Source organism: Sciurus carolinensis, chromosome 16, assembly GCF_902686445.1.
Source record: "Sciurus carolinensis chromosome 16, mSciCar1.2, whole genome shotgun sequence".
NCBI lineage: Eukaryota > Metazoa > Chordata > Mammalia > Rodentia > Sciuridae > Sciurus > Sciurus carolinensis.
This window is the reverse complement of record NC_062228.1, coordinates 48,786,571-48,812,425: the sequence shown is the minus strand read 5'-3', so window position 1 is coordinate 48,812,425 and position 25,855 is coordinate 48,786,571. Positions and strand designations below refer to the sequence as shown.

The following is a 25,855-nucleotide window of genomic DNA, read 5'->3' as shown; positions in this document are numbered from 1 at the left end:
CTCTGGCTCCTTCCCCTCGTGCGTCTCCACCCCCTCCCTGGGCTTTCTCCCTCCCACCCCGTCTCCCCAAACTGCCACTGCGCTGTCCCCTCACCCCCAGTTTCCTCTTGAGAATGGGGGAGCCCTCCGGCGTGGGCGGCTCCGCCGGCGTCGTGTCGCCCATGTCGCCAAGACCGCCGGCCCCTTCGGGCCGGAAGAGGCTCCCGTCGGCCACGGCCACCGCCCCGTCAGGGCCGCCCGGCCCAGCCTCGTCCGCAGCCACCTCCTCGTCGACCGCGCCCTCGGCGGCGTCACCCTCGCCCTCGCCGGCGCCCTCGCCTTCCGAGTCGCCGCCGGACCCGGCGGGCTGCTCGCCGTGCACCTCGTCGCCGGTGGGGTCGGGCATGCCGGCCAGGAGCTCGGTCACCGTCACCTTCTTGGCGCCCTCCACCAGGCCGCCGCCGAAGAGCGAGCCCCAGAGCAGGCGCAGCGCGCCCGCCGCCGCCCCCGCGCCCGCCGCCCCCGCGCGCGCCAGCAGCGCCCAGAGCAGCGCGGCCACCGCCGTCGCCGCCTCGCGCGCTGTCAGACGCCGCAGCCGCCGCACGCGCCGCCGCAGGGTGCGGTAGCTGAGGCCGCGCAGCGCCCGGGCCGCCGCCGCCCAGAGCCGCGCGCTCAGGCCCGCCGCCGCCGCGCCCGCCGCGCCCTCGGGGCCCGCCGCGCTCTCCTCCGCGCCCTCGGCGCCCGCCTCGCCGCCCTCGTCCTCGTCCGCCTCGGGCTCGCCCTCGGGCTCCGAGATCTGCGCGGCGATCTGCATCTCGAAGATGGTGTCCTCGCAGAAGCTCACAAACAGCTCCATCTTCTCGGCCTCGCCGCCCTCGTTCACCACGTCGAAGATGAACTGGCGCTTGGACTCCTTCACCTGCGGCGCAGCGGAGGGGACGGAGGGGGCGCCGTCAGCCGGGCCCTGGGACAAGGTGACCGCGGCAGCGACAGTGTCCACTGTAGCAGGCACCAATCCGATTTTTAAAAAATGATTTTTGCTGGGTGTGGTGGTGCACACCTATGATCCCAGAGGCTCGAGAGGCTGAGGTAGGAGGATCGTGAGTAGGAGGCCAGACTCGGCAATTTAGCGATTTCCCCCTTTCAAAATAAAAATAAGGGCTGGGGATGTAGCTCAGTGGTAGAGCGCCCTGGTTCCTTTCCCAGTAGCGTTAAATAAATAAATAAGTAAGTAAGTAGTGTCTCTTTCACATGCACACACATAATGTGTGTGTGTGTGTGTGTATTTTAATTTTAGGAGACGTTGGCCAGGTGGGTGTTTAACTGGTAGGATAAAGTGATCCTCCTGCCTCAGCCTCCTGAGTAGCCGGGACTACAGATGGGCACCACCACGCCTTACCTAAAAATTATTAGTAGCAGACTCATATAGCACTCACTGTAGGAAGTCTTATATGCTTCAATAAGGCCAGGCCCAGAACTGAGCCCTTTCAACAAAACTCTAGGGGTCATTTTCCTCATTGTACAGATCGGGAAAAGGGTCCCAGAAAATCCCACACCTAGGGTGACACAGATGAGAGGTGGCAGATGTAGGACTGGCCTCCCAGCAAGCTGGCTCCAGAATAATGTTGAGTGTCTTTGAGACACAGCGCTGTGGTTGAAGGGGAAGTTCTGAGGGGAAAAGTGCTGGGGTTGGAGATGATTTTGACTTAACTCTCTGGGCCTCAGTTTCCCCCTCTGTAAATTGGGGCCTAATAGTAGGACCCATAGGGCTAGAGAGAGGATTGAATGGTTATTAGATACTTAGTGATGAGGACAGTGCTTGGCACCCAATAAATGCTGTATATGGGCAGTGTTGTTAACCTGCCTCGCGAGTGTTCTAGCCCACACAGGGATGCTTGAGGAGCAGAGGACAGTGGAAATGGGAAGGAGCAGGCAAGGGAAACTGGCACCTGGGGAGCAAGGGGTGGGGCAGGGCCAGAGCTCCCACGGTGTGTGCAAGGAGCCAGTGTGAAGGCCGTGAAGGCCGTGGTGATGGGGGCAGCTTGCAGATGCACAGATGTGCACACATCCTGGGCACCAGGACCGTGCAAACATGCAGGGTCCAGATGCCACAGGGACACGGGTGAGTGTGCAAGATCTCGAGGGTGAGGCACCCAGGACTCTGGGCGGAGTCAGGTGTCAGGAGGCTGTGGTGGCGTGGGAGGACGTTGGAAGTGCGAGGCTGTGGGAGGCTTGCTGTGCACAGAGGACCTGGGCACGTGGGGCAGGCACGCAGGGGCGGGGCTCTCCCTGGAGAGGGGAGGAGTGCAGCGTGGGAAAGGCCTAGAAGTACACAGTCAGGGCACGTGGGGCAGTTAGGAGGGGGACCAGGAATCAATGGAGAGGCCCAGAGCACGAGGACCAGGCTCCGTGTGGGATAGGAGCCCCTGTGTGCACGGACCTGGTGGCAAGTGTGGCTAGATGGGAGGGGCCAGTAGCTCAGCGGGGAAGAAATGCTCAGGTCTTGTGGGCGTCAAGTATGAGACAGGCAGGCAGAGCAAGAGCTGGGGGGAGGCCTGCCGATTCCCCGGGTCTCACAGGACAGAGGGAAGGGTGTGTAAGGCATACAAGGGCGATGGGGCTTGGTGGGCGAGGCTAGTGGATGCAGGAAGGCCCCAGGGTGACAGGCAGGGCTGAGCTGAGAGTATGTGAGGTCACATGGGGAGTGCCAGAGAGGGGGATGGGAACCTCACCTTGCTAGACCTGCAAGGTGGGCTGGGACTTTCCCCTGCGTGTGGGCAATCATGGTTGTGCCAGGGCTGTAGTGCAGTCATGGGGGAGATGAATGCGTAGACACACCAGGGTTGCACACTGACAACCTTAGGGTGAGTGTGCAAGAAATGTGCACCCAGGCATGGGCTCAGAATAAGTGGGGGGCATGCACCGTGTGCTAGGACCTCAGAAGGCATTTGAGGGCACATGTGGATTGGTGAGGGGTCACCCAACATGTCAGGGTGCCCAGGAGCCCCCAGAGTGAGTGTGCAAAAGTGTGGGCATAGGCCAATCAGGGCCAAGAGACAGCACACCAGGGACTGCAGGGAAGGTGAACAAGGAGCGTACACCCATGTCAGTTCAAGTACAGGAGAGTTGGGTGTGGCTGCATGAGGGCTCTAAGGACATGCCAGAGCTCCAGGATAAGTGTGCCAGGGTTCGGTGTGCAAGCACAGGGCACATCAGCTCCGCCAATGCATGCACAAAGGGTGCACATCCGTGCGTGGGCCAGGCCTCCAGGAGGCGGGCCTGGGCCTGGCCAGCGGGGAGCAAGGGCCCGCAGTACAGGCGAGCAGTGTACGCAGCCTCTCGCTCCTGAGGCCCAAGCATGCCAGGAACCAGCGAGCCCCGGAGGCGAGCATGCGCATGCGCAGAACTCCCGACCTGAGGCATCTCCCACTGGGCGCGGTTGGTCTCTGAGATCTCGAAGTAAATACGCTCAATTCGGCGTGAGGCGCCCATGATCTCGATGCGACCCAGGTAAGGCCGGAAGTACTCGAGGATGCTCTCGGCCAGCTCCAGGAAGTTGCGCAGGCGCGGGTCGTGCGGCACGTGCTCGGACAGGTTGGTCAGCAGCACCGCCACGTTGAAGCCTATGTCGCGCGCTGGCTCTTGGAAGCGGTTGGCGAACTCCTCGCAGTTGATCATCTCGTTCTCGTCCGCTTCCGAGCAGGAGAGCAGGAACTGGATCTCCGGCCCGGAGAACTGCTTCTGGCTGTCCATGGCCTGCGGGTGGGCAGGGGAGGTCAGTGGGGGTGGCCTCAGAGGCTCCTGTGCTCTACTTAAGGTAACTGTGGATTCTCCTTAGAGATAGAAAAATCCAGAATCATGTGCCCAGCACCCACGGCTGATTCCTAGCAGGATGGCACAGGGAAGATTATACCAGCCATGGAAATGTGAAATGATACCGCCCCAAACAAAACCAAAACCAAAACCAAAATATGCTGAGCTGCCATCCACTGTGAGACAGTACATTTTCAGAGATGGTAAAATGTGGAAATGTGGTCCTCTGCCCATCCCACCCTCCCTGGAGGCAACCACTGTCTCGGAATTGGTGTGAATTCTTTCAAACCTGTGTCAACACTTCTATTCCCTGTGTATAGGTGCTGCCCTCAAAAAGTATATGTAATTCTGTACAATATTTTTTTTTTTTGCACCAGGGATTGCTTAACCACTGGGCCACATCCCCTGCCCTTTTTAATATTTTATTTAGAGACAGGGTCTCAGAGTTGCTTTAGGACCTCGTTAAGTTGCTGAGGCTGGCTTAGAACTCTCGATCCTCCTGCCTCAAGCCTCCGGAGCTGCTGGGATTACAGGCATGTGCCACTGTAATTTTAATTTACAGAACCACTGTTCTAATCTTGCAATTTGTAACTTCCTTTTTCCATTCAACAATATGCTTTTAATGTTTAGATACAGCAAATGAATTCATTTTCACTGCTATGTAATATTCCTGTTTTATAAATATAACATTCTTTATGTTCCCAGTGATGGTTCCCAGCTGTTTTTTTTTGTTTGTTTGTTTGTTTGTTTGTTTTACTTTACAGATAACACTTTCATGGAACATTCTTGTGCTGGTCTCCTATGCAACTTTGCAAGTGGTTCTCAAGGGCAGTTTTTCAAAGGTTCTTGACTGCACCAGCAGTAAGATTTTATAATGTAACTAAAAAAAAAAAGTTGCATAACACAATTCTGACTTTTGCTGTGCAACACTCTGCAGTGTTCTATTTTATCTTTAAAGACGATGGCCATGACTTCCTAAATTAATTTCATGGTCTACAGCTGGGTTGCAAAATGCAGTCTGAGAAATGTTGCTCTGCGGTATGAACAGAAGCGAGATTTTCTGACTGTAAGAAGTGCTTTGTCAAAAGCCAAGAGCTTTGCAAAATGCTTTCTAAATGAGTAACACTCGTTGCAAATCATGAAGGGTTCTAGAAACCGCAGCGTGTGGAGATATCACCACACAGGAACTCCTCATCCTCTGCCCCAGCTCCACTGGCCTGCCTCCCCCATGATCAACGGTGCGACACCATCCCCTCTCAAAAGCCCACTCCTCCATGGGGCCTGGGAGCCTCTCCCTCCATTCATCCCTGGACTCTGCTCTTGTGATTTGCGGATTCATCTGTGTCATCATCTGTTTGCCTGTGGCCTTCGTTTGAAATACCTTCTTCTCTGGCTATTATCATCTCCTTTGCAAGTCTCTTTCTCTTGCAGAGCTCTAAAGGTTGGGGTGGGTGCAGGGATGGATTGGACCTAGGGGTACTTGACCACTGAGCCCCAGTCCCAGCCCTTTTTTATATTTGATTCAGAGACAGGGTCTCGCTAAGTTGTTTAGGGCTTTGCCGAGACTGGCCCTGTGCCTTCATCCTGAGATGTACAGTTTCCACGGATCTCTCTGAAGCCCTGGGCTCTGCCACTGTGTAGCAATGATTATCAAGTCTGCATCTCCCGGGCCTGACCGCTCTCCAGAATCCAGACGCTTACCGCCAAAGCCCCACCTGACATCTCCTTGTCCTGCGAGTGTCCAGAACTGAGCTGTGTATGTCCACACCTCTCGGCCCACAGTCTCCCCCACTGCAGGAGTGGCATCCCCACCCACCCGGGTGCGTAGGCTCAAATCTTTGAGTCACCCTGAGTTCCCGTCTTTTCCTCACCACCTGCATCTTATCCCTCTGTGCATCTGCCAGTCTGCTTTCTAAATAGAGCCGGGACCCGCCCACTTCTGCCTGCTCTGCAGTCCCCACCTAGACCACCACAGATGGGTCCCCACAGTCCCCAGACCCATGGGGAGGAACTCTGTAGACACCTGCTTCTGCTGGCCACGTCCCTGCCTTGCTGGCCACGTCCCTGCCCTGCTCAGAGTCCTCCTGGGCTCTACGTCTTTCAGGTTAGAGTTCAAAGTCCCCCCTGGAGCCCGCTGGTCCTGCACATCTATCCCTCTCACCTTCTCAGCCTCCCTTTGCAGCCACACTGGCCTCCTCTCTGTCCCTCTGTTCTTGTCATTCAGCCTTTACACTTGCTGTCCCCCTTGCCTGGGACGTCACAATGTCCCCACCTTCATATGGCACCTCTTGGCTTTTGGCTTCCACACCCCCTCAGAAAGGCCCCCAGCCCCCTGTGTTCAGGGCATGTCCGCCCTGCTGGCTTGTCTCCTTCAGACCACAGAGTCAAACCCGCAGTTATTCGACTTATTTATTTATTTATTTCCACTCGCCCCACCCCACTGGACTCTCTGCCTCAAGGTGGGGGGTCTCTGTTTTGTTCACTGTGGGGCCCTTGGGACTCGGGCAGTGCCAAATGCCCAGGGTGTGTTCATCTAATGCTATGGTTTGGAGTGTCCCCCGAGGTGTTGAAGGCTTGGCACACAGGCAGCACCGATGGGAGGTAGGGAGGGACTGCTGGGAGGTCCTTAGGTTATTGGTGGCATACCCTTGAAGCCCCCTGTCTCCATCTTGCTTCCTAGCTCATCAGGTAAGTGTGTGCCACTATGTGTTCCTGCCATCATATGCTGGCTTCACCACAGACCCAAAGCCATGGAGCCACTTGATCTTGGACTGGAATCTCCAGAACAGTAGGTCACAATGAACCTTTTCTTTTTATAAGTTAGTTGCCTCAGGTATTTCATTATAGAGATGGAAAACTAATACATTCACATCTGTCAAATGTATGAAGTGTCTTGAAAATTGAGAAGAGTTTTGAAGTGTTTTTGAACTTTTTTTAAACATTTTTTTAGATGTTGATGGACCTTTATTTTTTATTCATTTATTTATATGTGGTATAGAGAATCGAACCCAGCGCCTCACATATGCTAGGCAAGCCCTCTACCACTGAGCCACAGCCACTGCCCATGTTCTACTTTTTGAAAAGTAACAAGTCCTTTAAATCCTGAACAGGTCTTTGAAACCATAAAGAAACAGAAAAGCATGTTTGGGAAATCGCAGGATTCTTTGTGTTTAGGAAACCTTACAAAGTTTGTAAATAGTCCAACATTTAGAAATGAGAATATCACTATTTCGCAATCCCTAAGAAACCATTGTAACTGAACATCGAATGTCAACAGCTGCTCACAACGCCAGAGGAGAGGTGCCCAGCGGGGTGTCCCTGACAGAGGGACACATAACCACATAAGGCTCCTGACAAACCAACCCCAAACCCTACACACCCCAAGCCAGGATCTGATTCAGCCTCTTCAACTTGAGTTCGAGTTGACAGGAAACGCAGGACAGAGGAACATGTGAAGTGACACCAGAAGGATTCATCCGCCAGATACAGACCATGGGAAACCACGACTAAGACGACGTTAGCCGAAGAGACTCGGTGGGGAAAATGCAGAATATCCAGTTAATAATTTTAAATATTGATTACATGTTGAAATAATACTTGGGAAATAGTTATGTGTACACAATTCCTCTCACTTTCACGTGTGGCTGCTAAACAATTTCACACCACACACGTTGCTCCTTTCGTGTTTGCTGGGCATTGCTGCCCTGTGGGACCAACCACCTGGGTGTTCAGCAGATAAAATGCAAGGACAAAGACGAGGAAAGAGGGGAAGCGGGAGATTAAAGGAAACCTAAGGAAACATCAACCACTCACAATGGGTGGACACTTTGGATTCTAAGAAACAGAAAAACAGCATATAGAATAGCTGAAATCTTGAACATTTGAATTCCGCCTGGATATTGGATGGTTTAAAGAATTGTGAACCGGCATGGTGGTGCGCGCCTGCAGTCCCAGCTCTTGGGAGGCTGAGGCGGGAGGATCACATGTTCACAGTCAGCCTCCGCAATTTAGCGAGGCCTTAAGCAACTTAGGGAGACCCTGTCTCTAAATAAAGTATAAAAAAGGCTGGGGATGTGGCTCAGTGGTTAAGCACCCTTGGGTTCAATCCCTGGTTCAAAAAAAAAAAAAAAAAAAAAAAAGAATTGCAGGTACTGTTTGTTTCATTTTATCATTTTGCCTTTGGTGAGCAGTGCTAATGCCACTGTGGTCGGTAAGATAACACGCTGTATGATACCCTTTATCTCATGTGTTCAGAGCTGGCACATCTACAGATAGAAAGTCGAGGAATGGATCCTTAGGGACCAGGAAAGAGGCAGCAAGAGTCACTGCTGAAGGCTCAGCTACGCAAACCCGCTGCTGCTAAGCTAGTCATCACGACTGCGAATCAATCAATCAATCAATAAAGGGCATGAGGATCCTTTTTTGGGGGGTGTTTAGAATGTTCTAAGATTAGATCGTAGTGATAACAGCAGGTCACTAAATACGTTGAAAGCCACTGAATGTCATATTTTAAAAGGGTGGTTTTATGGCAGGTAAATTGTATCTCCATGAGGATGCTTGTATTTCAAAGGAAGTTTTTTCGATCTTGAGGATCTAACCCAGGACCTCGGACAGGCTAGGCAAGTGCTGTACCCTCGAGTCACACTCCCAGCCCCAGAAAAGGCTTTCTTTCTTTCTTTCTTTTTTCTTTTCTTTTGGGTGCTGGGGATCGAACCCAGGGCCTTGTGCTTGCAAGGCAAGCATTCTACCGACTGAGCTATCTCCCCAGCCCCCAGAAAAGGCTTTCTACACCAGAGGAGCTGTTTTGGCATCTGCGAAGTCCTTCACCAGTGGGGACGTGCTTTGTGAACTGTCAAGAACTCTCTCAACCAGGAGGAACTTGTGAAATGATAAGGTGTTGCTATATTTTAATGCAAATTTGCACACGAATGAACGCAGAAAAAATAGCTAGAGAGATGTTCACCCTTGCCGAACCGTGGCAGCCTCTGGAGAGTTGGAATGTCAGCAGGACTAGGCATGAGGACCAAAGGTGACCTCAGCCCTGACTATAAATTCTTAATTTTGAAAAAAGGAATGCATTCCTGTTTGGTTAATATGATCTTGGTTAAAAATATTAAATAACATATTTAATATTAAATTTTGTCTTTGGTTAAAAATTAATAAAATATTTAAAATATAAATTGGGCGCAATGGTGCACACCTGTAATCTCAGCAACCTGGGAGGCTGAGGCACGAGGACTGCAAGCTCAAGGTCAGCCTCAGCAACTTAGCAAGGCCCTAAGAAACTTAGCAAGACCCTGTTTCTAAGTAGGAAATAAAAAGGACTAGAGATGTAGCTGAGGAGTAAGGTGCTTCTGGGTTCACTCTCCAGTACCAAAACATAATAAGTAAAAAATAAAATACATTTTCACATAAAAACCAAGCATTTTGTATAGCGAAAATAACACCAGAGTCAAAAGACAAATGATGAATAAAGAAAAATAGGAGCAACTCCTACCATTAATAAAGTTTTAATCAGTCCAATATATAAAGAGCTCCTGGAAACCAAGAAGAAAAATACCAATTTTCAATAGAAATAAGTCAAGGATATGGTCAGTTCACAGAACAATTAATATAAAAGAAATAACGGGGCTGGGGTTGTGGCTCAGCGGTAGAGCCACACCTAGCATGTGCGAGGCACTGGGTTCAATCCTCAGCACCATGTAAAAAATAAAGTATCATGGCCATCTAAACTAAAAAAAAAATTAAAAATTAAAAATTTTTAAAAAAGAAATACCATACACAGACCCTTAGCCACCTCATAGCCGGGAGAAATGCAAGATAAAATCACACCGTAATACCAGTCTTCACCTCTCAGATTGGCAAAAGCCAAAGACTAGAGAACATGATGTAGTGGCAAGACCATGAGGAAACAGGAACTCTCACATGTCATTCAAGAGAGGGGAAAATGAGTGGCGATCTCTGTCCAAATGACAACTGCATTTATTCTACTCTTGAACCCAGCAGTCCTTCTGGAATGCTGTCCTTGGATCCAAACTACATGTGTACAAAATGTGCCATGCATCTCTAAACACCAGCACTGCTAGTGGCTCACATAGAGCCTTCTTTAGCACGCTTACTTCCATCTGCTGGAACTCGGTAGTAATACACGTACAAATATACAATATCTGTGCTATAAACTGCACCCTTGTGCAGTGCATAACTTGCAAAACTATCCATGGCAGTTCTGACTGCTGCATGGGTTGTATTAGTAAACACTAGGAACAAACCAAGTGTCCCTTGACAGGGAACAGGCAGATAAACCATAATATACACACAAAGTAGAAGATTGGGCACCTGTGAAAAGGAATGAGGAAGCTCCTCTGTCTCCAAGATAGTTTGTTAAGTAATACAGACTGGCAATATAGTGTCCTATTATGAAAGAAAGGAGGAAAATAAGAATATTTGTATTTTCATGGAAAAATGATGGTAGGATACACAACTAATAGGAGGGGGAGGTGGAGGAAGGGAGCATTGAAAAAAATCAGGTGAACGGATCATGTATGCAAACAATGGTACAGACCGGAACCGCGAAAGGACATCAAACCCTGTGATGTGGGAGGCCCCACACCTTGGAGGGATCCTTCCCCATCTAAAATGAGGGGTGTGAGCCAGGTGCGGGGGTGCACACCTGTCATCCCAGAAGCCAGGAGGCTGAGGCAGGAGGATCTCAAGTTCAAAGCCAGCCTCAGCAACTTAGTGAGGCCCTGAGCAACTCAGTGAGACCCTGTCTCTAAATAAAATATAAGAAGGGCTGGGGATGTGGCTCAGGGATAGAGCGATCACCTAGCACGTGAGAGGCACTCCGTTCTATCCTCAGCACCACGTAAACAGAAATAAATAAAATAAAGGTAAAGCGTCCACCTACAACTAAAAAAATAAATAAGTAAAAGTAAATAAATTAAAAAAAGGGCTGGGGATGCGGCTCAGCATTTCAGCGCCCCTGGGTTTAAGATGCCAGCCTCCGAGATCCAAGATGGCGGACTAGAGGGAGGCTGCGTTCCTTGTCGCTCCGTAACTCCAGTTTCAAGCAGAGGATATCTGTTTCTTGGTGAGGCAGTTTTTGCTGCTTATTGATCCCCTGGTGTTTACCCCATTTGTCTGCTGTGATCACCTGCAGTCAGCCAGCATATCGATGCCATTTTGGAGTGCTGATTGCTCACTGTTGGGTGCCTATCATCCGCCATTTGCCTGCCTCTTGCCTGTCCATCGCCTGCCTGACTCCTATCTATCACCCAACACTCGAGGTTCACCTCCCGATCGTCCATCAACAGTCAGCAAACTGATCACCGACCGCCAGTGGAGCACCAGCTGCCTGCTGTTGCCTGGAAGTTCTCTGTCACAGTACCTGCAGGTTTGGTTACTGCCATTTTGAGACAACAGCCAGGCCCTGTAGGACCCCTGGCCGGACTGACTGAGCCCCGTCTCCAGGATCCTTCAGCCTGACTGATCACTCTCTGCCTCTGGGGCCTTCATATCGACTGACTGCTCCCTGCCGCTAGGACCCCCAGACCAACTGACTGCGCCCTATCACAGGGACCCCAGACCGACTGATTGCACCCGGCCTCCAGGATCCCGCAACCACACCAAACACACCCGACCTCCAGGACCCCTGCCTGACCAACCACATCCTGCCTCCAGGAACTCCAGCTGACTATGTCCACACCCTGCAGCTCCCCATTTGCCAACACTTTTTGAAGCCAGAGCGGCCATCTTGGATAATCCTGGAAGCCTTAGCTCCGATCTTTAGGTGGGGCAAATCCCATCCTTCGACGCCTGCTGGAGGCTTGAAGCTCATTGTCAGGTACCTCTCATGCATCAGGCTACTGAACACCAGGAGGTTTCATTACTATATGACTGTTACACTGTAGATTTTTTTTTCTCCTTATTGAAAAATTTTAAGTTTTTATTTCTTTACTTTTCTTGCTCTCTTTTCCTTTTGTTTACCTGTTCCCTCAGAGTCTCTTTCTCCCTTTTGCATGCTAACATCCAATTTCTTTTGATTACACTCTCACCCTTTCTATTATCTAGAACTTCTGTATATTCTTTTCTTATCCCATTAACAGCCACATTCTACATCCCTCTGCATCCTCTTTGTCCTCCATTAGAAACTGCAGACCTTATTGCAAATCTGTTTGTTTTACTGAAGGTAATATTTGAACTCATTCTGTTTATTATGACAATTTTGTTATTGTCCTCATAGGGGCTATTTGGTCTAGGATTGCATAGTGTGTGAATTGGGCACTGCTAATATTGATCTCCCCTTAAAGAAAGGGTTTTGGAAACCTATAGGGCCACTATGAGCCTATAGGGGGAAATCTGCATTACCCCAGATCTGCACTGCTAGAGGGGAAGATACATGAACAGCATGAAAAAACAAGGGAAGAAAATGATCCAAACAAATCTAGATTCTATATTAATAGAATCCAATGACAGTATGTTAGAAGAAATGTCAGAAAAGGACTTCAGATTATACATGATTAAGATGATTTGCAAAGTAAAGGATGAGATAAGAGAGCAAATGCAGGCAATGAATGATAATACCAATAAGCTGAAAGAGCACCTGCAGGAAGCAAAAGATCATTTTAACAAAGAGATAGAGATTCTCAAAAAAAAAAAAAAAAAAAAAAAAAAAAAACAAACGGAAATCCTTGAAATGAAGGAAACAATAAACCAAATAAAAAACTCAATGGAAAGCATCACCAAAAGACTAGACCACATGGAAGATAGAACCTCAGATAATGAAGACAAAATATTTAATCTTGAAAATAAAGTTGCCCAAACAGAGAAAATGGTAAGAAATCATGAACAGAATCTCCAAGAACTATGGGACATCATGAAAAGACCAAATTTAAGAATTATTGGGATTGAGGCAGGCACAGAGATACAAACCAAAGGAATGAACAACCTATTCAATGAAATAATATCAGAAAATTTCCCAAGACTGAAGAATGAAATGGAAAATCAGATACAAGAGGCTTATAGAACACCAAATGCACAAAATCACAACAGATCCACACCAAGGCACATTATAATGAAAATGCCTAACATTCAAAATAAAGATAGGATTTTGAAGACCACGAGAGAAAAGCATCAAATTACATATAAGGGGAGATCAATACGGATAGCAGCTGACTTCTCGACCCAGACTCTAAAAGCTAGAAGGGCCTGGAACAAGGTATTTCAAGCTCTGAAAGAACATGGTTGCCAACCAAGAATCCTATACCTAGCAAAACTAACCTTCAGATTTGAAGATGAAATAAAATCCTTCCATGATAAACAAAAGTTAAAAGAATTTATAAATAGAAAGCCTGCACTACAGAATGTTCTCAACAAAATATTCCATGAGGAGGAAATGAAAAACAACAATGGAGGTCAGCAAAGGGAGGAACTACCTTAGAGAAAAACCACTCAAAGGAGAAACCAAGCCAACTTAAAAACCAAAACTAAGCCAAATGACTGGGAATACAAATCATATCTCAATAATAACCCTGAATGTTAATGGTCTAAATGACAATCAAAAGACATAGACCGGCAGAATAGATTAAAAAGAAAGACCCAACAATATGCTGCCTGCAAGAGACTCATCTCATAGAAAAGACATCCACAGACTAAAGGTGAAAGGATGGGAAAAACCTACCACGCACATGGACTCAGTAAAAAAGCGGGGGTTTCCATCCTTATATCAGATAAACTGAACTTCAAGCCAAAGTTAGTCAGAGGGGATAAAGAAGGACATTTCATACTGCTTAAGGGAACCATAAATCAGGAAGACATAACGCTAGTAAATATTTATGCCCCAAACAATGGTGCATCCCTGTACATCAAACAAATCCTCCATTTCAGGACTCACATAGACCACAACACAATAATTCTGGGTGACTTTAACGCACCACTGTCACCACTAGATAGATCTTCCGAACAAAAACCAAACAAAGAAACCATAGAACTCAATAACACAATCAATAACCTAGACTTAACAGACATATATAGAATATTCCATCCATCAACGTGCGGATTCACTTTCTTCTCAGCAGCACATGGAACCTTCTCGAAAATAGACCATATGTTATGCCGCAAAGCAGCCCTTAGGAAATGCAAAAAAATAGAGATACTGCCTTGTGTTCTATCAGATCATAATGGACTGAGAGTAGAAATCAATGACAAAATAAAAAACAGAAAATACTCCAACACCTGGAGAATAAATAATATGCTATTGAATGAAACATGGATAACAGAAAACATCAGGGAGGAGATAAAAAAATTCTTAGAGGTCAATGAGAATGACGATACAACATATCAAAATCTCTGGGACACTATGAGAGTGGTACTAAGAGGAAAATTCATTGCATGGAGTGCATTCCAGAAAAGAATGAAAAGTCAACAACTAAATGACCTAACATTATAGCTCAAAGCCCTAGAAAAAGAAGAACAGAATAACAGCAAAAGTAGTAGAAGACAGAAAATAATTAAAATCAGAGCTGAAATCAATGAAATTGAAACAGAAGAAACAATTCAAAAAATTGACAAAACAAAAAGTTGGTTCTTTGAGAAAGTAAACAAAATAGACAAACCCTTAGCCACGCTAACAAAGAGAAGGAGAGAGAAAACTCAAATTACTAAAATTCGTGATGAAAACAGAAATATCACGACAGACACCACTGAGATACAGAACATAATGAGAAGCTACTTTGAAAATCTGTATTCCAACAAAATAGAATCTACCAAAGACATTGACAAATTTCTAGAGACACATGCTCCTCCCAAACTGAACCAGGAGGACATACACAATTTAAACAGATCAATATCAAGCAATGAAATAGAAGAAGCCATTAAAAACCTACCATCCAAGAAAAGCCCAGGACCAGACAGATTCTCAGCCGAGTTCTACAAGACCTTCAAAGAAGATCTCATTCCAATACTTCTCAAAGTATTCCAGGAAATAGAAGAAGAGGGTACCCTCCCAAACTCATTCTATGAAGGTAATATCACCCTCATATCCAAACCAGGCAAAGACACATCAAGGAAAGAAAATTTTAGACCAATATCCTTGATGAATATAGATGCAAAGATCCTTAACAAAATATTGGCAAACCGTATCCAAAAACATATTAAGAAAATCATGCACCACGATCAAGTGGGGTTCATCCCTGGAATGCAAGGATGGTTTAACATTTGTAAATCAATAAACGTAATCCATCATGTCAATAGACTTAAGGATAAGAATCATATGATTATTTCAATTGACGCAGAAAAAGCGTGCAACAAAATACAACACCCCTTCATGCTCAAAACACTAGAAAAAATAGGGATAGTAGGAACATACCTGAACATTGTAAAGGTTATTTATGATAAGCCCATGGCCACCATCATTCTTAATGGAGAAAAACTGAAAGCATTCCCTTTAAAAACGGGAACAAGACAGGGATGTCCTCTTTCACCACTTCTGTTCAACCTGTCCTCGAAACTCTAGCCAGAGCAATTAAACAGACTAAAGAAATTAAAGGAATACGAATAGGAAAAGAGGAACTTAAGCTGTCACTATTTGCTGATGACATGATTCTATATTTAGAGGATCCAAAAAACTCCTCCAGAAAACTTCTAGACCTCATCAATTAATTCAGCAAAATAGCAGGCTATAAAATCAACACGCATAAATCTAAAGCATTTTTATATGCAAGCGACAAAACAGCTGAAAGGGAAATGAAGAAAACAACTCCATTTGCAATAGCCTCAGAAAAATTAAAATACTTGGGCATCAATCTAACCAAATAGGTAAAAGATCTCTACAATGAAAACTACAAAACATTGAAGAAAGAAATTGCAGAAGACCTTAGAAGATGGAAAGATCTCCCATGTTCTTAGATAGGCAGAATTAATATTGTCAAAATGGCCATACTACCAAAAGTGCTATATGGATTTAATGCAATTCCAATTAAAATCCCAATAATGTACCTTACAGAAATAGAGCAAGCAATCATGAAATTCATCTGGAAGAATAAGAATCCCAGAATAGCTAAAGCAATCCTTAGCAGGAAGAATGAAGCAGGGGGTATCGCAATACCAGAACTTCAACTATACTACAAAGCAATAGTAACAAAACCAGCATGGTATTGGCACCAAAATAGACAGGTAGATCAATGGTACAGAATAGAGGACACGGACACAAACCCAAATAAATACAATTTTCTCATACTAGACAAAGGGGCCAAAATATGCAATGGAGAAAAGATAGCCTCTTCAACAAATGGTCCTGGGAAAACTGGAAATCCATATGCAACAGAATGAAACTAAACCCCTGTCTCTCACCCTGAATAAAAATCAACTCACAATGGATCAAGGCCCTCGAAATCAGACCAGAGACCCTGCATCTTATAGAAGAAAAAGTAGGTCCAAATCTTCAACTCGTTGGCTTAGTATCAGACTTCCTTGACAGGACTCCCATAGCACAAGAAATAAAAGCAAGAGTCAATAACTGGGATAGATTCAAACTAAATAGCTTTCTCTCAGCAAAGGAAACTATCAGCAATGCAAAGAGAGAGCCTACAGAGTGGGAGAATATCTTTGCCACTCATACTTCAGATAGAGCACTAATTTCCAGAATATATAAGAACTCAAAAAACTCTACACAAAGAATACAAATAACCCAATCAACAAATGGGCTAAGGATATGAACAGACACTTCACAGAAGATCTATAAGCAATCAACAAACATGAAAAAATGTTCACCATCTTTAGTAATAAGAGAAATGCAAATCAAAACTACACTAAGATTCCATCTCACCCCAATTAGAATGGCGATTATCAAGAATATAAGCAACAATAGGTGTTGGAGAGGATGTGGGGAAAAAGGTACACTCATACATTGCTGGTGGGGCTGCAGATTAGTGCAGCCACTCTGGAAAGCAGTGTGGAGATTCCTTAGAAAACTTGGAATGTAACCACCATTTGACCCAGCTATCCCACTCCTCAGCCTATACCCAAAGGACTTAAAATCAGCATACTACAGAGATACAGCCACATCAATGTTCATAGCTGCTCAATTCACAATAGCCAGACTGTGGAACCAAACTAGATGCCCTTTAATTGATCAATGGATAAAGAAACTGTGGTATATATATACAATGGAATATTTCTGAGCTATAAAGAATAATAAAATTATGGCATTTGCAGGCAAATGGATGAAATTGGAGAAGATCATGCTAAGTGAGATAAGCGAATCTCAAAAATCCAAAAGACGAATGATCTCACTGATAAGTGGATGATGACACATAATGGGGGGGTGGGAGGGGGGCAAGAATGGAGGAAGGAGGGACTGTATAAAGGAAAAAGAGGGGTGGGAGGGGTGGGAGGGGTGGGAGGGGTGGGGGGAAGGAAAAAATAAGAGAATGAATCAAACATCATTACCCTATATAAATGTATGATTACGCAAATGGTATGTTGTTACTCCATGTACAAATAGAAACAACATGTATCCCATTTGTTTAAAATTTTAAAAAATTAGAAACAGAAAAGATGCCAGCCTCTGCCTCCTGAGTGGGTGGGATTTCAGGTGTCCTCAGCCTCCTGAGTGGGTGGGATTTCAGGAGTCCCCTGCACCTGGCAGCCTCGACTGCTTGCTAGACTAGGTTTGAAGATGGATCTGGGGCAGGGTACTCTAAATTGGGCTTAGATGGCTTGTCACATCACCTCCCCATGCCTCAGTTTCCACATCTGTAAAATGGAAAGACAAACCAGTCCTTCCACAAAGGACTGGGATAAGGATTAAGTGAGCCGAGTCACTTCCAGGCGGTGCCTGGCACGGAGTGAACAGCCAAAAATAGTAGCTCTTTTCAGGAAGGTGGGGTGCTCAGGAACAGTGTGGTTTTCTTTCTTTCTTTCTCTTTTTGCAGTGATGGGTATCTTGCATGCTAGGCAAGTGCTCCACCACTGGGCCACAGAGACATTTAAGAGGCTGGAGAGATGGGCTGGGAAGGGGGGCTTCCCAGGAGTGTGGGGGGCAGGCATTGCCAGGTAGCAGTGGGGAGCAGGGGAGGCTCCTGGGCTGGATCCTGACAAAGGAAAAAAACATCTCACCAGGAAAGAAATGAACGCAATCTGAGGATTAGATTAGCAGCGAGTGTCTCTGTTAGTTTCCTGATTTGCATATTTGTTCTGTGGTTATGTAAGAGAATGAACTCGCGCTCAGGAAATACACACTGAAGTATCTAGAGGTAAAGGGAAATCGTGATGGAGCCAATGTAGTAAAAATCTAACCTCGGGCAGCGTGGTGGAGGGGATTCAGAAATTATATGTGCTTTTGCACTGATCTCTAAACCTGCAGTTATTTCCAAATGCACCATTAAAATGGTGGAGGAAAAGATCCCACAGGGGCTCGGGGGTGTGGCTCAGAGGTAGAAGCAGGCTTGACATGCACAAGGCCCTGGGCTCCATCCTCAGCAACCCCGCCACAAACATCAGGCAGTAATAACAGTAGCTGACACCTCTTTGAGTCTGCACTGTGACCCAGGTACTACAATCACAGTAACTGCAGTTACTGTGAACATCCTATCCCCACCCCATCTACAGAGGAAGAACCCCAAGGCTCAGGGAAGACAGTGACTTGCCCAGGGTGCCTTAGGACAGATGGCAGAGGAGTCAGGCACAGTGGTGCAGGCCTGTAATCCCAGCAACTTGGGAGGCTGAGGCAGGAGGATCATAAGTTCAAAGCTAGCCTCAGCAACTTAATGAGGCCCTAAGCAACTTAGCAAGATCCTATCTCTTAATAAAATATAAAAAGGACTGGGGATGTGGCTCAGTGGTTAAGCATCCCTGGGTTTAATCCCCAGAACAAAAAAAGAAAGAAAGAAAAGAAAAGAAAAAAGGCAGATGACAGAGCTGGGTTGGGAAAGGCGGACAGAGAAGGATCCAGCTCCTGGGTGCAACTGGTTCCATTCCATCCCTCCCAACAACTTCAGACCTGCACTGGCCTAGTTAGCTAACCAGAGCAGAGACCAGATACCTAAATGCAACTCCAAGTTCTGGGTTGGATCCCTGACAAAGTAAAAAGTTTCTTCGACATGTGAAAATTGAATTAGAGTCTACTCGATTAGACTGTAGGTCTCATGATGGCAGCAGCTGTGTCTGTCTTGGTTATTGCTGGGTCCACAGGACAGGGCTGGGCTCAGGAAAGAAATCCAGCAAATGTTTGTTGATTGAATAACTGATCCCTATTCATAATTATAATAATGTTAAAATTATTAAGAAAGATAATAGTAAGAATGATTCTCATTTATGTTCACGTTAATGCGTTTCATCCTCAAAACAACCCCAAGCCCTGTCCCATCCCCATTTTGCAGGTGAGGAAACTGAGGTTTATAGAGAAGTCTCTTGCTTAAGGCAGGGAGCCAGGAAGTCCTGGAAGGCAGTTGGCAACCCTGCCTGGGTCCTGAACCCAAGTGCGATCCAGCGCCTACCTTCTGGAAGTCCTTCTTGGAGATGAGACCACGAGGATCAGTGACGTAGTCCTGGAAGGCCTCAGAGCCCACGATGTCCTTGAGCTTCAGGAACATGTCAAAGAACTTGAGGATCATCTCCACGTTGGACGAGGATTCCACCAGCATGTCCACCATCTGCCGGGCAATCATGCCGTTCACCACGTTCCCTGCGGGCAGCCCCAGGTCAGTCCGGCATGACAGAGCCCTATTTCTGGAGTTTCCTGGCCTTGTCTTTCCAGCTGAGAAGCCACCCATGGCTCCCTAGGTCCCTACCCCCATGCAGCCGGAAGCTGCCCCGCCAGCTCCCACAGAGGCTCACTCAGAAGGTCACGTCCTGACCTGCACCAGCACCACTTGCCAACCCGGCTGATTTCCCCTTGGTCTACCTCCCTCGCCAGCTGGAGAGATCACCAAGAAGACAGTGGTGACACACCAGCAGCGTGAGCCAGACACTATGCAGGTGACATCCTGGCACTGTACCGTCTCATGACGACCTTGCAAGGGCAATGGGTTGTTACTATCTGCTTTTATAGATGAGAAAACTGAGGCTCAAGAGAAAATCACCCACTCAGGGTCATAGAGCCAGTAAGGCGATGGGGAAGGATCTGAACCTAGAGCTAAAGACCAGAGCCCAGACGCCTAGACCTCCACTAGTCCACAGAAGAGGAAGGCAACTGCAGGGAGAGGCGGAGACTATGGCAAACTGGGCTCCCGGGCTTCCTCTACAGGCAGCGACTGGAGCGTACCTCCAGCTGATGTAAAATACCTTTTCATTATAACATAATTCTAAATTTACATTAAAGTTGCAAGACTAGTACAAAGGATCTTCATGTATTCCAGATTCACTGATTGTTTACATTTTGCCACATTTGGTTTAAAAGTCTCTGAATGTAAAAAAAAAAAAGTCTTTGAACGTGTGTTTGTGTGTTTCTTAAACTGTTTAATTATTTGGTAAAAATATATGGTCTGGGGCTGGGGTTGTAGCTCAGTGGTAGAGCACTTTCCTAGCATATGTGAGGCACTGCGTTTTATCCTCAGCCTCACAGAAATATAAATAAAATAAAGGTCCATCTACAACTAAAAAAAATTTTTTTTTAATTTTAAAAAATATATGGCTTCAAATTGTTGAATTTTGGGGATATTTCTTATGCAGCAAAAGCTAACTGATGTAGTTAATAAATATGAATACATCACACAATATATTGGTACATGTGACAAATAAATATTGCATATATAAATACAGTGTCTGCTTTTATAATAGGCCACCCACCTTATTAAGATTTCTCTGGGGAATTCAATAAATTAATATACAAAGACCCAGGGCCCAGCCTATAGTACATGCTCAGTAAGTGTTTGCTGGGCTTGCTATTGCAAACTCTTCAAAATTTACCGACCCTGACAATAATGTCATAATGTCAGACAGTGCTGAGTGCTGGGTCTCCTGGGTCTCAGAGGGCCATGCTCGGCCTTGTCTGAACCTTGGTACTGCCCTCCCCACCCGGGTGTTTACCTTCTAACAGTGACAGCAACATCACCACCATGTCCTTCTGCAGGTCCAGCAGCTCCTTCAGCAGCTCAATCTGGCTGGAGTCCTAGAGATCCCACACCCAGTATATGGGGGGCCTCTGCAGAGACACTCCCCCACTGCCAGCCACTTCTGCCCCCCTCACTTACCCATTGGGACCTAAGACCCCCTTTTTCTCCCTTCTTACCTCCGAGGGGACCCGAGTCCAGACATGTTCCTCGGAAGCAGGGGAGGGGGCAGAGAAACAAGATTGTGGGGTGCGACTGGCACTTGGGGGAGGGGAGCAGGCCCAGCAGCTGAGGGCCATGGGGTTGGCAGACAGGGAGGACAGGAGCCTCGGGGAGCAGACATTCTGGGCGGAAGCAGACAGGCACAAATACGGAGACAGAGGCCCAGATCTGGAGAGGGGTGCCTGGCCCTCGGGGAGTGCCTGACACATGCAGATGGAATAGAATGTGTGATGGGAAAAGCGCAACTCGAGTTCAGGAGGAAGGCTTGAGACACAGCCACGTGCCTTCTGGTAAGCCCTCTGAGGGCAATATGGGAGCACCCTGTGTTCCCTGCCACAGAGCCTGTGGAGGGCCAACAGGTCAAATTTCCACTTCCTGGCATTTGTATTAGACTGAGTCACATGAAATTGCCAGTATGTGACCATTTGGACCCACAGAATGGTAATTTCATAGGGTTTCACCTAATAAAATGGAGCGGGCAGAGGAGGAGAACAGATCAAGGGGATGTAAAGCTCCTTCCACCTCCATGCTATTCTAGGAAGTGCTGATTCCGATCTTAACACATTTCCACAGTTGCCAACTCTGCATGCTGATTCTAAGGTTCTGACATTCCAGGACTTCAAGATCCTAGGATGAATGGGCATCTGAGGTTTGTGTCTGACCATGGTCCAGTCCCTCTCTCTCTTTTAGGGGGGGACAGGGATTGAACTTAGGGGCACTCAGCCACTGAGCCACATCCCCAGCCTATTTTGTATTTTACTTAGAGACAGGGTCTCACTGAGTTGCTCAGCACCCCTCTTTTGCTGAGGCTGGCTTTGAACTTGCAAGCCTCCTGCCTCAGCTTCCCCAGTCGCTGGGATTACAGGCAAGCCCCATGACTCCCGGTCCTCTCTTCCTTTTAAGTCCTCAACTAGGGTGGGGCTCCAGATCCTACTGACATTGCAAGCTGGGTTCTGGGAGGGGGTATAAGACTAGGTCTGCCAGTGGGAGCTTTCTTCCCTCTGGCTGGTTCAGGGATGGGCATATGACTTAACGTCCAATCAGATGGAAACTCGTGTTTTTTTCGGGTGCTCTGAACAAAGAAATGTTCTCTTTCTCACTGGACCTGTTAGTGAGGGGAATGGAAGCCCGAGGCGCCATTTTCCTGCCCGTGCAGAGAGCCTGCTTGGGAATGAAGAAGCCAAAGAGGAGAGACACCTTCCTGCTGACACCGGTCTAAGCCCGGATCTTGATGTAGACTTCTAAATTCATCTTCCCGCCTTAAGCCACCACTTTGTATTGGATTTCTATATTTTCCAACCTAGACCTAGACCTTGGCCAATGAATTAACGCTGCAGGATTTGGAGGTGTACTTCCTTCAGCATTTTAAGATGACACAAAGTCACGACTTCAACTGCCCTGACAACTGAGGAATTGCGCTCTCAGTTCACCTCCTTCCCCAAAGTCAGAGAACAGCAGAGAGGGTTGCTGCCAGTCCCTGTGGCACCTTTGCGTAAATGAGAAAAAAAAGGTCAAGACACTTCCTGCTGGGAAATTGTAATATACAGAAAGCTTCACTGCCACCTGCTGGAAACTTTTGTAACACATCACCAATATGTTTACGATGTCTAGGATGAGGATAGTGCCCGGAGATGTCCTGACGTTACGCTGCCACGATATACGGCAGCCTTGAGTATACGGATGCAACAGAAGCAGAGCAAAGGGATGAAGCGCTCGCCAGCACGAACGAGGCAGTAAAGCACAAGGGTGGTGGGGAAGACACGAGCGCAAGGATTCTGGAGACCGGGGTTGGGGCTCGGCAGGGGCCTCCCATCAGGGATGCCCAGCAAAGGCGGCACTTCTTCCGTCCCTGGCTCTGATCTAGCAGCCTGCCCCCTCCTATCCCCAGGGCTCTCTGAATCAGAGAGGCTCTCAGCAGAGAGTAAAGAACATCAACCAATCATAGAGGAGCTATGCCCAGAAGGGGCGGAGCCCAAGACGTTAAACCAATGGAAGTGTAGGTGGGAAACCAGCTGATTGGTGGGAGCAGAAGAGGAGGCGGGGCCAAGCGAGAGCCAATCCAGATGGATTTGGCCAGGGGGCGGGAACCAGTCTGGAACATGCCGGGAGCACTAAGGGTGAGAAATTGACCAATGGGACAAGTCTTGGAAATGGACCAGTTGGGGGATGCCCAGAAGCAGGCGCATGCGGATCCGAGGGGCTCGAACCTGGGCGAGCTTCATCATCATGTGGGCGAACACGTGCAGGAATCCCACCACTGCGTCCCAGAGGCGACTGTGCGCCAGGCTCTGCTGGTTCCCGGTGCAGGGGCCCTGGGGGCAGAGAGCTTTGTGAGCTCCAGGCAGGGCACTAGATGCAGGACTGCCTGCCCCTTCCCGTCCCAGCGTGCTGGCCCTACCTGTATGTACTCGGTGAGGCTGTTGAACACCTGTTTAGCCACTGACATGGCCTTGGAAAAGTTTCTCTTGCCCTGCTCCTCAATGACATCCTTGCCAGAGTAGTACCAGTAGAAGTCACTGATGGATTCCTGTGGGGTGGGAGGGGGAGGGGGTGCTTGGGTCAGTCATGGTCCCACAGCGCCCCTGAGGCAGGTCCCACCTGGGAGGTTTCATCCTCACCTGCAGCCGTAGGAGGTAGTCCACCGTGCAGATAATGATGTTAATAGTGGTCGTGTTCCCTGTCTGTGTCCTTAGGTAGTTTTGGAAATCTAAGGAGATGAAAAGGAATTCATTCATCGAGTGCCTAACACGTGTTAGGAGAGGTGGATGGTGAAACATTTATTCATTGTGTAATAAATATTTGAGTGCCTATTGTATGCCAGCAGGAATATATTAGTTATTTTTTTACTTTTGTAGTGGAGATTGAACCCAGGGGCGCTTTACCACTGAGCTACATCTCGTCTGCCATTTTAAATTTTTCAAGACAGGGTTTCAAAAAGTTGCTTAGGGGGCTGGGGATGTAGCTCAGTTGGTAGAGTGCTTGCCTCACAAGCACAAAGCCCTGGGATCAATCCCCAGCACTGCAAAAAAAAAAAAAAAAAAAAAAAAGTTGCTTAGGGTCTCACTAAGTTGCTGAGGCTAGCCTGGAACTTGCAATCCTCCTGCATCAGCCTCCCAAATTGCTAGGATTACAGATGCTTGCCTCCTGCCTGGCAAGTAATTAACTGTTTTGAGGCACAGCGGAGATTTTTTTTTAGAAAAGCAAGAATTATGCACTTGATGGGACAGAAAGTGTGGGTTAACTCGAGAGTGAGAAACCTCATTAATTTATTTAATAGCTGTACATCAAGTACCTACTATGTGTCAGAGAAAGATGGAGGATGATCTATCTAAAATACTACTGAGGACCTATATGCACCATATGTAGTGGAGCATAAATCATTTATTCATTTGTTTTCTTCCCAACATATTTTTAATTGAACACCTATTATGCATAGTGGAAATAAAGATTAGGTCCTCCTTTTGTTTCTTAAATTTTTTACTGAGTGCTTACTATCTGTGGGGAAGATGCAAGAGTAGCCATTCATTTATTAGTACAGCAAATATTTATGGAGTATCTCCTTCTAAAGTCAGGGAGATAAGGACTGGCATGAAGGAGATAAGGATCACATACACATATGTGTGTGGGGTGCTGGAGATCAAACCCAAGACCTCACACATGCTGGGCAAGCCCTCTACCACTGAACTACCTCCCAGCCCTATTCAACATATACCAACAGGAATTTAAGAGTGCCACTTATTCTTTGGTACAACAAATTTATTGAGCATTTACTATATGCCAGGCACTGTTCCAAGCTCTGGGAGTAGATTTTATGAGAGAACAGTCTCAGCCTTTGTGAAGTTTATATTCTTATGCAGTAATTTTTCAATATTTCCTAACTGCAATTTACAGCAGGAAAGCCATTTTACATTGAGACCCAGGACACCTATTCAATGAAATTATATCTACATATATTAGAAACATATCCTTTCTATGTGCCAAACATCCTGGCATCTTTTTCTCTCCTGTACTGTTCTAATGAGCTACAAAAGAAATCCAGCCAGAGCCCACTGAATCTGTAGTTCTCAACCGCCCAACCTTGGCTGCACGTTAGAATCACTGGAAGGCTTTTAAGAATCCCCAGTGTTCAGGTCCCACACAGATGGGTCAAATTGGAATCTCTGGGGCGATACAAGGGTTCAGTGTCTTTTAATGCTCTCCAGGCATGCCATGGGCTATTGGGAGGAGAACCTCTGCATTAAACTGATTCAGAATTTCAAATGCATTGATTGGCACTACTTGATAAATATTATTCTGTGGCATAAAGCTGATAGCTTGCTTTCTTTTCTTTCTTTCTTTCTTTCTTTCTTTCTTTCTTTCTTTCTTTCTTCTTTCTTTCTTTTACTTGATAAACCTTGTTCTATGGCATAAAACTGATAGCTTTCCTTCCTTCCTCCCTCCCTCCCTGTCTCTCTCTTCTCTCTCTTCCTTCCTTCCTTCCTTCCTTCCTTTCTCTCTCTCTCTCTCTCTCTCTCTCTCTCTCTCTCTCTCTCTCTCTCTCTCTCTCTCTCTCTTTCTACCAGGGAAGATTGAATGATTGAACCCCGGGGTGCTTAACCACTGAGCCACATCCCCAATCCTTTTAAAAATCTTATTTAGAGACAGGGTCACGCTATGTTGCTTAGGGCCTCACTAAGTTGCTGAGGCTGGCTTTGAACTCTTGATTCTACTGGCTCAGCCTCCCTAGCTGCTGGGATTACAGGCATGCACCAGGCACCCCACAAAGCTGATAAAGCTGAGTGACGGGTACTTGG

The 25,855-nt window shown here is 47.0% G+C and overlaps 1 protein-coding gene across 4 annotated transcripts in view; it reads right to left on the bottom strand.

The window, feature by feature from the left end:
* The window catches only part of Ryr1 (ryanodine receptor 1), a 119,113-nt gene that overhangs the window by 11,879 nt on the left and 81,379 nt on the right, over positions 1-25,855 (bottom strand). For all 4 annotated transcript variants that reach the window (XM_047528523.1, XM_047528525.1, XM_047528524.1 and 1 more), the window contains 7 exons: positions 23,681-23,769; positions 23,461-23,589; positions 23,270-23,374; positions 20,818-20,899; positions 19,287-19,474; positions 3,394-3,735; positions 95-898 (listed from right to left, as the gene is read on the bottom strand). In XM_047528523.1, coding sequence (XP_047384479.1) covers positions 95-898; positions 3,394-3,735; positions 19,287-19,474; positions 20,818-20,899; positions 23,270-23,374; positions 23,461-23,589; positions 23,681-23,769 — 1,739 coding nt within the window. The remainder of the gene's footprint in view (positions 1-94; positions 899-3,393; positions 3,736-19,286; positions 19,475-20,817; positions 20,900-23,269; positions 23,375-23,460; positions 23,590-23,680; positions 23,770-25,855) is intronic.